The 13,080-nt window shown below is 41.5% G+C and overlaps 2 protein-coding genes across 2 annotated transcripts; both read left to right on the top strand.

Annotated features, from left to right (window-relative positions):
- Positions 1 to 46: 46 nt before the first annotated feature.
- Positions 47 to 3,771, top strand: LOC119901762 (zinc finger protein 135-like). Its single transcript, XM_038717419.1, has 2 exons — positions 47 to 437; positions 1,785 to 3,771. The coding sequence occupies exons 1-2, from the start codon at positions 167 to 169 to the stop codon at positions 2,768 to 2,770; spliced, it is 1,257 nt and encodes a 418-aa protein (XP_038573347.1). The 5' UTR covers positions 47 to 166; the 3' UTR covers positions 2,771 to 3,771.
- A 971-nt stretch (positions 3,772 to 4,742) lies between these two features.
- LOC119901761 (zinc finger protein 189-like) lies at positions 4,743 to 12,910 on the top strand. Its single transcript, XM_038717418.1, has 4 exons — positions 4,743 to 5,191; positions 7,111 to 7,692; positions 9,126 to 9,887; positions 10,015 to 12,910. The coding sequence occupies exons 1-4, from the start codon at positions 4,960 to 4,962 to the stop codon at positions 10,803 to 10,805; spliced, it is 2,367 nt and encodes a 788-aa protein (XP_038573346.1). The 5' UTR covers positions 4,743 to 4,959; the 3' UTR covers positions 10,806 to 12,910.
- The last annotated feature ends 170 nt before the right edge of the window (positions 12,911 to 13,080 follow it).

Here is a 13,080-nt window from a genome sequence, read left to right as displayed (position 1 = left end):
AGAAGAGTTACCTCATTTGCCCTTACGTCAAATCCGCCCTCTAGTTTTCCCGGAAGTAAACCAAAATAAAAGTGGTGGGAAGATGTTTCGCCTCACTGCAGAAGCCCCAGCTGTTTAATAAAGCTTGACATTTGCTTCTACCGGGTTTGTGTTTACAATCGGCAGGATGTCTTTCCCCTCCTCATTTGGTGCGCAGGCCGCAGCCATCATGGATGTGTTAGCGAAAGCTGCGGTCGCCGAAATAACGAAGCTGGTGGAGGACGGGACTGTGGTTCTGCACCTGGAGATGTGTCGGAGGGACAGCGAGATTCAGGAACTCAAAAGAAGTTTGAAGCTGATGGAGGTTGAACTCTGCAAAGCTCAAGAAGCAGCCACGACCCGAGCTACAGAGGACAAACAGGAGCGAACAGCAGCCGCGAATCAGGTCCCCCGAAAAGGTGAGAAGGAACTGCTATAGCTCCCACATCTGGGGCTGTAGAGAAGCGTCACACCAAACTTCATTCAACAAGTCTGACATTCAGAATTTGCTTCCTTACACACAACCTTCCTTGCTCGGTAGAACATCAACAGAAGACCCTGAGCAATTTTTATGGTCTCCTATTAATTCGGCTTAAAGATGAATCCCTGAACTCCTTTTAAATTGCCGCACACCTATTTTGGATAACAATGTGGAAACAGTAAATAGACATGTGTAAGACGACTAACATATATTATTAGGGCTGCATCTATTTGATTGATACAATGTCAATCTTTTCAGACAAAGAAAAGCATTCAATCAACTCAGCTGAAAAGCAATAGTTTGATTTTTAATTAATCTGCCAATTATTTCTCCTATTGACTGATTAATCGATTAGTTACTAAAAGGTCAGGAAAGGGTGAAAAGTCCAAAATGAGATATTATATGGCTTGTTTTGCCCGAGCAACAGTCAAAACAGAAAGAGATGCAAATCCTGGAATTAGGGAATGTTTGGGGAATTCTCAACATTCATTTTAAGTTGTTAGACTAGTTGATTTATTATTTCAGGTTTAAAAGTGTAGTGTATTTTAAGGTAATAAGAGACGCAGATTAAACTCACAAGCGATTCTGAAAGTATAAAGTTTCTTTTAGTTAGTTGATGCAGTGATCAAATACCTAGTTCATGAGGAAGTGATCTTTAGTGTTGAGTATTGTCATGCTCTTCAAAGCATGGACACTTTCCAGTGAACAGGGTAAGTAAATAGTCCTGGGTTGTATTGTTACAGTTAACAAAACTAGCCAGGTTTCCATTTAAATGTATTGTAGTTAAACCATTACAGAAGAAGAAGCTGCAACAAGATGACATTATAAAAAGACTGCCAGTCAAATCTGAAAAAGTGGAAAACTAGATGGGGAAAATGGCATTTATCTTTGTTTGTTTCATGTATTTCATGTATTAATTTCACGATACAGTCGCCTCATCGCTCCACATCAATCTGATGTTTTTGTCTGCCACTGTTTTGAGTGAACCTGAAGACTGAGTTGAGACATCAAGATTTATTCGCTAATTCTGTTTAAAGCGTTCTGCTGTTATTGATACACCAACTTTTGCACCTCAGCTGAGTGTTAATACTTGTTTGCAATATTTTGAGTGGTTTTATTCTGAATGTTCAGTGTTTCCATCCGGCTTTTTTAAAGCGCAAATTGAAAATTCACACAAACAGCTGGGTAGAAACGCATCTACTGTGTCTGTGCTTTGTTGTCTGGCATTTGCATTTGTGGAGTAAAATTCACGCGCACCTGCAAATTTCCTATCTGTCAATTGCAGACAAAGAAGAAGATCCGGAAACATGTGCAGTGTATCTGAAACCAAAGGCTGCTGATTCACTCTGCGAGCCACAACATGGAACAGAGGAGAACTGTGACATGAGGCCAGCGGTGAAACACGAGCCGGCGGATGAACTTGCCACCCAGGAAACAACAGACAGCACCGGAACAGTTGACATTTGCTTTGAGGCGGTAGAGCGAGACGACCCAATCTGGCCTCCTCCTGCTTGTAGCATGTTTGAGAAAGGCTCTGTTGCACTGCAGCAGCACACACAGATTTTCACCCCTCATCCTGAGCAATATGCTGCTCATAGAAATACAGAAAGTTCCTATAACTCTTCAACTGAAACTGCAGACGATTCCTTAAGTTTGCCGATAAAAGTAGAGGTAGAGATTCGACCTATGTGCATGGCAAGTACCACTTCAGAGTATGCTCCTAATGAACTGTTCACACATGCTTCGCACCCTGCAGTCAATCAGAACCAGTGCTTGCAGTCTGCTCCGCAACAGGCTGGGTCGTCGCTAGCCTCGTTGCATGCGCAGAGGTCCACGGCAGATACGTTAGGACCGAACACAGAAGGTCACATCTTCAGCAGGAACAACCCGAGAGCAAAAAGGCTAATGACCGTTTGGAGAACAAATCAAAGACTGTTCATCTGCTCGGTCTGCAACAAGGGTTTCCCCCGCCTCTCCCAGCTGGAAGAGCACAAGTCTACCCACCAACCCTTTAAGCCTTTCAGGTGCCTCGAGTGCGGGAAGTCTTTCACCCAGAAGACCCGGCTGAAGACGCACCAAAGTGTGCACACGGGTGAAAGGCCATTTAGTTGCAAAATCTGCGGCAAGATGTTTTCGAGGCAGGACAACTGCTTGAGACACGAGCGGTTCCACAGCGGCCTGAAGCCGTACAGCTGTGGGCAGTGTGGTAAAAGCTTCACGGTGCTGGGTAACCTCAAAATACATCAAGAGATTCACCTGCAGGGGAGGTAACCCTCAGATACTCTGTGACACTTATTAAGACAAATTGCACTTATTAACACGTATTAATCTTGGGTTAGGGTTATCTTATTTATCTAAAACAGTCCAGCTCATTGATTTGCAAGATTAACCACAACGATCTAATACAGTAGTTCTAAACCTGGGGGTCAGAACCTCTACAAGGGGCAAGATGATTACTTTGAAATGACAAAAAACTAAATTCTGTAACACAATGTTTTAGGACTATTTGGACAAGTTTAACATCTTTAGTAAGTTAAATTAAATTAAACAATCTACAATGGAAAAATGGCTCACAAAATCACACACATTTAAACTGTGACAGTATGACACAAGTAAATATGGTTTTGTATTAAGGGCTCATGGAAAAAGTGTTGGACATCACTGGCCTAATACACACACACACACAGGTATTAAAAAGACAGCAACAACAGTATAAATTGTATGGCAAAATCTCTACTTACAGTATATATTGTCCTATCACCCAACCCTAACAAATACTATAGCATTTTTCTGGGCTCCTGTTACCTTACATAATAATGATTTCAAATAGTTCCAAGCAATTTTAAGAAAAAGAGAGCACAACTGTCAGATCTGCAGATATCCTGACTTCAGGTACCGGTATCAGGAGAGGGAGTTTGTGCAGTTTTATCATGATCTTACTGTACTCAGAGGTGTTTCAGTGCCTTGGAAAGTTTCTGGCATCCACTCCCTGACTGGTACTTTTGTAATGGTTTCCCTTGCATTCATGATGTTGGACCTTCCAGATACACACTGAGTATTTGACCTAACTTGATTACACACAAGTGATGTTGATTGAAACTTATTATGCGGCCTCAGCAGTTGGGTGCACCAGTGATGACTTAAGTGTGTCATAGTAAAGGGGGTGTGGGTTTGTACCTATGCAATAATTTAATGTGTTTCACATTTGCACGTAATTTAAGTCAGTAGAGATTTGTTGTCTCTTGGCATTAAAGTATGTTAATGATCCCCTATTTTTCTTTCCGTTTTTCTGTTAAAGGTTCCAAATTTTATTTTATTTTGCGCCTGCAGGATTTATGCATACAGTATATACTTAATATACTTGATAAATGTAAGTATAAATGTATGAGTTTTAGTATATTCATTAGATGCCTTTTTTTTTGTAAAACTTGATTAACTTATATAACATGAAGGTATGTATTTATTTGTTTATAATGTTTTACTTCTTTGTTTGTTTTGATAGTGAACTAAATTATGAGTTAATGGATATGTTTGTATGAATTAAAGTTTTTTGTTGGGGGGACTTAAAGGATAAAATAAGGCAAGTTAATGGTTGTCAAATTACATCCAGTTCAAAATAATGTTAGTTAAAGGTGGCAAAGAGTGGCATTTCCAAGTAAACATTAAAATTGAATGGTGTTACAATGCTTATACGATTTCTGTTGGCTTAAAAGTTCAACTTGACAGGTTATTGTTGGCATTTGCTAAAGCTGTTGAGAACAAAATCTCCAGGGATTTACTTTAAATCTTTAAAAAGTGTATAACAAAAACTTTAACATTTTACTATAATGTCTCATGCCACTTTTTTCCTACAAATATTCTTATCCAACGAAGGTTAAAGTCAAGGGCAACTGGACTTGGTTGAAGATATTGGAAGACGTTTCGTCCCTCATCCGAAGGACTTAATAACAAATATAAATAAATAAATACAAATATTCTTATGCTTTTTAACTTTATTTAGTGTTTGAACTTTTTCTTTTATTTGTATTATATGTTACCGCTGCTTGGATTATTTCCGGTATGTTTTAAATTGGTGCAATGCCTGTACATTGTTACTATCGATTTGTTTGTGGTTAAATAAAAAAAAAAAGAAAAAAAAAAGTGGGGTAACCTCGGAAGTGCCTCGGCAATATGTGTTGCGCCTTTCCTCTTGTGTTTACGGCATTTGTGACATCACTTCCGTAGAACGAGAACCTGTGTTTATTCCTTGTACCAATTAGCTGCTGTTAGCTGAAAGCGGTACACAATAAAACCAACACCAAGCTAACCAAATAGCTGCAGTTTGTGGACACTTGGCGGCTTCAGCAATGACGTTTTGCCGTTAGCCAGGGCGACTGAGTTCCAGCCTCGCGCCGGACAGCTGAGCCACTTTTCTCTCTGTAAAGTTCAGGCTTCGCTGTCACTTGTTTGTGGTTTTAACAATGTTGAGCAGCGTTGCTCTGCGGGCTCAGATTGCCTCCGTAATCGACGCCTTGTCCAAAGCAGCCGTGGCAGAAATCGCCAAAGTTGTGGAAGATGGCATGGTGGTGCTGCGGCTGGAAATGTGTCAGCGGGAAAATGACATCAAGAAGCTGAAGAGCAACATCGAGGTTCTGCACAGCGAGCTGAGATCAGCGCAGCAGAGAGCGACCCTGCGACCCGACCAGAGAGATGGTGAGATGGACCTGACACAGACGGACCTAAGTACACTTTATAAACCTTGCACACGTCTGACTGAGCTAACACTATTAAATCACACATTATATCTACCTAATATCACACTGATGTAGGACACATGAGGACAGGGTTGGGATTGAAGTGCTCAAATCTCTTGTTGTTGTGACACCCAGCTGACCTTGGTGTTTGGGCTTTGGGGATTGGTGCTTCTTCATCAACCTTATCACCTCAGCATATCTGCAAGGCTCTGTCTGGCTGCAGGGGCCTTGTGGAGCCAGACACTGGAGTAACATTATCAGCTATATGAACACTGCTACAAAGGTGGTTGAATGCCAGCAGCAAAACATGTGTGGCCGTCAGCTGCATGTATGTGACAACTCCAAAGATTCGTTGTTATTATGTATTGAAAAGGATGAGCAGCAATAATTTGTTTTAAACTAAAAGAGAAATGAGGGATATATCAGCAGTACAAATAGGTAATGTTGACAACTACTGCTTGATTGGTCAATCGTTGTGTTTTTGCATTAGCAATTTAATTTCTTATAAATTTGAATAACTTCTTAGCTTATAAAGACAAGTCCTTTTTTTAAAGTGATTATTTCATGCTGTCTAGTGCCTACCTGCCTGTTCCACGCTTAATCCTTTCCTGTGGCACTGCCGAGCGTCTGTGTGACAGGGACATAGCTAGGAATTAGATGACTCAGGCCTCGGGGATGGCTTTGGTCCCCTCTTCCCTCTTGTGTATGTATAGTTTACCCAACAAACAACAAACTAAAACACGCCCTTGCACATTAAAATGGGTTCTTTCCGTTTCTTTGCTTTGAACCCTGTAAATAAATATCTTGCAATTTACCAAAAATAATCTGGTTTATGTTGCTTCCCTTTTCCCCACGAGCCGGGTCGTAACATAAATAGGGGCTCGTCTGGGATCTGATATTTTACCATAACATTGTAGAAAATTGTCAGTCGTAGTGATGAACTTCCATAGAATTATCACCTGAATCTACAGCTCCACTCTGCTGTACGGAGCTTCAGCTCATTGTTGTACTTTGTCTGGTGCGTAAATGTACTGTTCAGCCTCACTGCTCCCATGACGACGTATTAGACCGCAGCAGTGGCCAAGAAATCTGTTATTGTAGGTTTAATTTACTGATGAATTGGTAATAATAATAATAATAATAATAATAATAATAATCTTTATTTGTAACACTTTTCAAAAACAAGTTACAAAGTGCTTTAACAAGTGTAAAGACAATAATAACCAAGAGACAATAATACAAAAACAATACAAGATAAAAGCATGAAAACATTGAAAAGACTAAAATACAGATAAATATAAAATTAGTAAAATAAAATAAAAGGGATAAAATAAAGTCAAATATGATCGGGAAAGGCTCTTCTATAAAAGTATGTTTTAAGAAGGGACTTAAAACATAATTAATTATATACTAATATTAATTATATACAATCAGGCACTTTCAGGCACTACTGTGACAGCGCAATGTTGGTTTTTATATTTCTAAAAGTGGTGTCCTGTTTTACGATCAGACAAGAGAGGACCACTCTGACCACTCTGGTCAAACTCTCACATGGCTCAGCAGTTGTGTCCTGTTTTTGAGAACATGTAACAGTTTTGTAGACTTGGTTTTAAAACCAAACCAGTGTGAAGGTCAAGTGTGAGATACTTTTGAGGATCCCCAAAAGGTTGTGTTTCTTCACAGAACCCACCTCATTGTTGGGATCCTGGGTGGTCATTACTATTATTTTCTCCTACTACAAATGTGTCTGAATGAAGTAAATGATCAATTTGTATACACATATTTAATTATGACTTTAATCTATTAGTTATTGAAATACCTTTTATCAAACTCGCTGCTAATACACTGTTCTACAACGTTCTCATTGCTTTTCCACAGATGGACAGAGTGACGCTGGTGATGAGAGGAGCTTGCTTGAGAAGGTGCACGCTGATGAGAACCAAAACATCCTGTCCATACCCGAGGTGCAGGTGAAACGTGAACCTGTGGAAGACGGAAGCGAGGAGGCCAGAGGACAACCCGTCCAACCGGCCTTGTATGAAACGGACACTGCGCAGTGGAGACAGACAACACAAACTCAGTCGGGAGGCAACAACTCAGATTATTTACATTTAGGGCAGAACTCCTTGTTATGTCTCCCTGAGTCTCCTCTGGACAGCGGACTGACTGCGCCCTGCAGCAGCTCCGGCGGGTTCCCGCAGAGCCCGTTCAGCCGCGGGCTGCTGGGCTACAGTCAGTATCGTAACTCGTACAACACCGTGCGGAGGAGGACGGTGAAGAGGTTGATGTTTAAGAAGGGCTTCATCTGCCCCTACTGCGGTAAATATTTTGAGCGCGCCGGGCACCTCGAGAGGCACAAAAGGATTCATACTGGTGAGAAACCGTATCGCTGCGAGATCTGCGGGAGACGCTTCAACCAGAAATGCAGCCTTAAGGAGCACATGAAGATTCACAGGAGATGTAAGTAAAACACTTCATTGTGTGAAGAAATACTGATCTTCCTTTTGTCAGCAACTAACTTTAGCGTTGCCCTTGAGCAAAGCACTTTGTCCTCTGAAGCTCATCGCAAGGGAAGAGTGGTGGGAAAAGGGAGGGTGACAGGGTTGTGGGGGATCTAACCTGTATGCCCAGGGTCCCTGGGACCTTGAATAAAGTTTGTGACTGTCCATAGAAAAACTGTATGTGGAGAATCAATAAATGTACCTCTTGTTTCGAAGGTCCTTCACATCTCCCTGACACGTGGCAGCTCGCTGTATTTCTTTGTGTGTTATTTTTACCCTCACTGTCTGTTGGAGTCTTTGTTCAATTCACAGTTGGAAGTCTCTGGCTGTGACAGTCCTCGGTGTCCCAGCAGGCAGAGAAAAACCATGTTGTTTAGGCGAGACGACAGTAAATGGGGCACGGTGACTTAAAATTCCCCCGCTGTCAGCTGTGTTCGCCTCGCTGGTCTGGCTGCGAAGAAGACCGGCCTGTTTTTTACCCTCCTCGCTTCCCAGGGCGAGATTCCGAACCGCCCCCATATGAGATCCATTGCGGATCAATCACTGGGGTCACATTTCAGTTCATGTTCATGCCATGCAACGTGGGCTGAACGACAGGAGTCACGATTTCAGTGGGGAAATTATCATTTTTTTTCCGGGGTCTGTACCAAGCAAGTGTGTTCCTTTAGGCTTGGACGGTATTCATCTTTTCATACTTTCATATCTTCCTGACAATTCAGCAGGGTGTACGGCAAATGACGGTATTTGTGTTCTTCTTCACGCAAGTTTTTGTTTTATTTGATTAAAATTATTACTTTTATGGCCGTTTAGGATATGACCTTTTAAAGCAAAACGAATGAGAACTAACAACTAATCTGTTCAAATTAATTTGGACGTAACACACGCAGCCTAATCCTAAACTAACATTGCAAAATTGATGACTGATTCATGTTCATTCTCTGCTGCCCTCGCTTTTTTTATGGCAACGCTTCTGGAAGGCAGTTGCATTTGTAAGTGGCAACAAACCGCTTTGGTTTGGGGTCACAATTGTTCCTTCAGCACGGCTCGCTAGTCTCCTCTGTTGTGCGTAAGCGAAGAGAATGAAGAGCCTCCTTTTCTGAATGCCATTGAGCTTTCAACAGAACATTTTACAAACGCCCCCTGCTGGAGTTTAATACACCACCTGTTGTTCCTTTACACAGTGAATTATGGATAAATACAGAATGATTATTAAATTATTTTCCCCATTGGTCTTGATTGCAGGCAACACTATGGAAAAACTCAATGACCTCTATGGCATTAAAAACATTTTTTGATCTACACACTTTTTACACATGAGTTGTTTGATGCTTTTAACTCCTTCAGTGTGGGCGGTAAAGATTAGCTTATAATGACTTCTTTCTGCTTACACAGGTATTCAGCCCAGACCAGTTGAGATCCAGGTGGTCGAACAGAAGCAGATTCCCGAGGTGAATCCATGTACTGATACTCAGCGCCCTGAGGAAGAGAGCCAGATGAAAGCCGAGGACGGCCCACGTGAGAACGACGACGTTCTCACACCTGTACACGTGAAATCTGAGCCTGCAGAGGAGAATATTGCACAGCCGCTGTTTCACGGAGCGAACGAGCAGACAGTGGAAGGAGTGGAGAACCTCAGTGAGAACTTCGCAACGTTCGAGAGAGACAGCCAGCAGTGGATGTCCAGATTACAAGGACAAAGCAACACAGAGATCGGCAGTACAGAGTATCTCAGCAGCCCAGCGGAGAGTATGACGTCCTTCCCACCGATGGCTCAGTTTCTCCAGCCACCAGTCGAAGCTTCCTGCAGCACCTTCTCCTTTGCAGGTAAACCGTATGGGGAGTTCAAAAACAGCACGGTCTCCCAAACACCTTACGGATCCTCGGACACACGTATGATATCAAGTGAAGCAGGCTTGCATGGAATGAGAGCCACGCTGCATCACCACCAACAGAGAGGAAGCAGGTCTTTCCAGGTGATCAAACCAAAGAAATGCTTCGTCTGCTCGTACTGTAGCAAGGTCTTCGAGCGCGCCGGCCACCTTGAAAGACATTTACGAATTCATACCGGGGAGAAGCCGTACGGCTGCCATATCTGCGGGAGGTGTTTCAATCAGAAGAGTAGCCTCAAGGGCCACATGAAGACGCACAGAAATGGTAAGAGACAAGCGTGTGTTTCCCACATAAGACTACGGCTGCATACAACAATTATTTTTTTATTATCAATTAACCAGTGTATTATTTTCTTGATTAATTAAACTGTTTCATTTTCTTTTCTGAAAAGGTGAGACCACAGATGCGCTGGAGGCACATCACCTGATGTTTGCAATGCCTGATAATCAAGCGCTGAAGAACCTGGCAGAACCCAGAACCGGACTGGCAGTTTTGGAAGAACAGTTATCCGGCTCTGCGTACAGTGAGCAGACAGTAACGGTAAAGATGGAGCCAAATGAGGAGGATTTTCAGACGCTAAGTGAGGCAGGGACTGAAAACGGCATAGGAGCACCAGAGCCGCTGTGGACTTCCAGGATAGAGAAGAGTCGAGACGCCACTGAACAAAATGTCTGTGTACTTTTGCGTGATGTCAAGTATCACCTCAGTCCTGCTGCTGGAGCGGCCAATCAGACGCAGGGATATACTTCACCAATAAAGGATCTGCCTTTTCTAGACCACAAAGCAAAGGAAGAAATGATGCACAATGGTGGGTATTCAATGATGGGGATGCAGTCAAGAAGCTCTGATGTGACTCTAGCACCTGAGCTGCGAGATCAACCCGTTACACAAGAGGTGGCTGTGAGTGAGTACACCGCAATGAGTGACAGGACTCACGAGAGATGTGTGTTTGAGTTTAACGTGACCGCCTCAGGCGACCATGAGGACAACTGTGGCAGGGACGCCACCAGGCAGAATTGCTTTATATGCGCAACTTGTGGGCAAAGCTTTGATAGTTTCAGTTCATATCAGAGGCACCAGTGCAAGGATATCACAGAGCAATCCTTCAGCTGTGAGGTATGTGGGAAGATGTTTAATCAGATGAGCGCCCTGAAATTGCACCGTAAGCTGCATGTAGAGTAAAAATGAAAATGTACACAACGAGGACAAATACTCTACACGGTTCCCCACCAGGCTTCAGCACCCTCAGTCACAACAAATGGCACAGCAAAATTTCTCACGGGCGACAAATCACAGTGAGAACTAAATAAATACTTGATATGTCCCGAAACTTCCAAAAGAAGAACAAAATTAGTTTTTTGTTTGCAGTAAAAGTAAAAAAAAAAAAAAAGAAATCTTGTTAGCGTCTGTCACATTTCAAATTCTTTGCACAAAATGTTTTTTGGACCTACTCCATCTCCTCATTTATAGAAGACTTTTTAGTTGAGCATCGTTGGCGTGGGCACAGTTCTTTGCCGTCTTGAAGCTGGCCAAATCTAGGCTTTGGAGTGGCTTTAATAATGACTTAATTACTACAAGCAGAAACCAAATAACATTGAGCATTTTAAGTGGCAGTTGAAGCTGTCCTATTTTCTGGTCTCCAGGCAAAGCTGTTACTCCATGACTGACCACTAGTTTCACTTTACTGAAAGTATTTTAATGACACTTGTCTGTGTTTTGAAGAACGGTACATAAATGCTGATCATGGCACTTAACTGAAATGTCAGGTTTTCGCTGTGCTCTTGCTGTTTTCACTGATCAAGTAAATGTAAACCAGTCCCAGTCATCAGTATGCCATAACTATAGACTGTTAATGTAACTCAACCTTTTTCAGGCCATGTGCTTTTTTTCATCCAAGACGCACTTCTTTTAGTTTGAGGTCATTTATTTTTTACAAGATACCTTTGGGCTAAATAGTATTTAGTGGAATTAGAACAAATTACAGCAGGATTCATGCTGTAACTTCATGGATTTAGCACATCAGCTAAAGATATAGCACAGGTTTCTTCTCTATTCAGATTTTTATGTAATGTTTCATCAAGATTAGATTAGATATACTACCACTGCTGATCATATTGTTCTAAGAAAATACAGTACTTTTGTAATGTGGATCCAAATCAGTATTTTGGATCTTAAAATATGGAATAATGCCTAGTTTTTCTTTTGAGGAGGATGCAGTGAGGGGACTACATTTTTTTTGTTTTTAAAGTTGATTTGAAGCCATTGTTAAGAATGTCCGTGATATGTTTACTATTGATTTAAACGGATGGACGGCTGTGTCTTCCTCTTAAGTTGAACCGAAGAAACCTTTATACAACAACAAATATACACTATACCTGAAATAACTGTTGCCTTTAACGCTGTATGTATATATGTTGTCGCAGTATTGGTTTGGTTTGGTCTTTCAAAAGGCAAGACCTAACCAAAAATGGCAAATGCCAACATGGTAATGTTTTCCTTGGAGAAAGGGAAGGGACTACAATAAGTTACTACTAAATGCAGGATATGTGTGCATTATGTATGACTAAAGAAACATGAAATACCTCAGTAATAACACAGGGTCCCCATAATCATTGAAGAATTTGGAAAAGTCGAGGAATATGAAGCGTTTCTTTGATTTCATTGTTACCTTTCACTAATATTTATTTTGGGGGAGATATTTTGTATTTTATTTTTAAATATGCCCCCTGTTAAAGACACTGGCTATCAGATAGAACAAATTACACGGCGAGTGTTAAGCAGCGCACATGGAAAACTGTAATATAAAAAGCCATCAAGTTGGTTGAGTAAATAGCTCTGAATGGTTCTGAATGAACGGTACAGTTAGTATTTGTTTGGAGCAGGTGGCTGGACTTGAAGAGGTCAGTAAAATAGTTTGACAAAACGAACACTCCAGCTAAGCCCACAGAAAGTGCAACTTCCTGGGGCTGACGGGGTGACACGAACCCCTTTAGAGTACAGTGAAATGAGTGCCTACATTTTTCACATGGGAATTAATTCCCTCGCCCTGCCGCAGCAGTGTTCTTGCCTTTCAGGCGTTTTCAGTCTGCTTCAATTCAATAAGTGTCAGTCTGACACCCAAGATGCCCAATTGTAGCATGATTCACGGGTATCGCATTTACTACACCTTTACAGTAATAGTTTATCACATTATACGCAATGTTAGATTACGTTTGAAATGATGACCATAATGAAACGGTATTATTTCTTTGTTTAGCTTTTTGTATTTTCAAATAAATTCAAAACTAAGTTAATAAAATTGTGGAGTCTGGTTATTTTAATATTCATCAGTGTAAATAAAATAATGTTGAATGTTAAATCTTTCCTGCACCACTTCCTCCTCCTTCCCTTTTCTGTTACTTCTCTCACCTTGCCTCCTTGGCTTACAGGGCTTACAGATTTTTCAAAAAGGTGCAAC

The sequence above is a fragment of the Micropterus salmoides genome, unplaced genomic scaffold, assembly GCF_014851395.1.
Source record: "Micropterus salmoides isolate LMB-PRFRI ecotype aquatic unplaced genomic scaffold, ASM1485139v1 Ms_hic_scaffold_14, whole genome shotgun sequence".
Lineage (NCBI taxonomy): Eukaryota > Metazoa > Chordata > Actinopteri > Centrarchiformes > Centrarchidae > Micropterus > Micropterus salmoides.
Note: the sequence above shows the minus strand (reverse complement) of the source record. Positions and strands in the feature narration are given on the sequence as shown.

Bases quoted from the DNA above. Each gene is read 5' to 3' on its own strand.
- LOC119901762 (XM_038717419.1), top strand. From the start codon at position 167: ATGTCTTTCCCCTCCTCATTTGGTGCGCAGGCCGCAGCCATCATGGAT. The intron at 438-1,784 runs GTGAGAAGGAAC...TGTCAATTGCAG, and splicing joins GAATCAGGTCCCCCGAAAAG to ACAAAGAAGAAGATCCGGAA.
- LOC119901761 (XM_038717418.1), top strand. From the start codon at position 4,960: ATGTTGAGCAGCGTTGCTCTGCGGGCTCAGATTGCCTCCGTAATCGAC. The intron at 7,693-9,125 runs GTAAGTAAAACA...CTGCTTACACAG, and splicing joins CATGAAGATTCACAGGAGAT to GTATTCAGCCCAGACCAGTT. The intron at 9,888-10,014 runs GTAAGAGACAAG...TTTTCTGAAAAG, and splicing joins CATGAAGACGCACAGAAATG to GTGAGACCACAGATGCGCTG.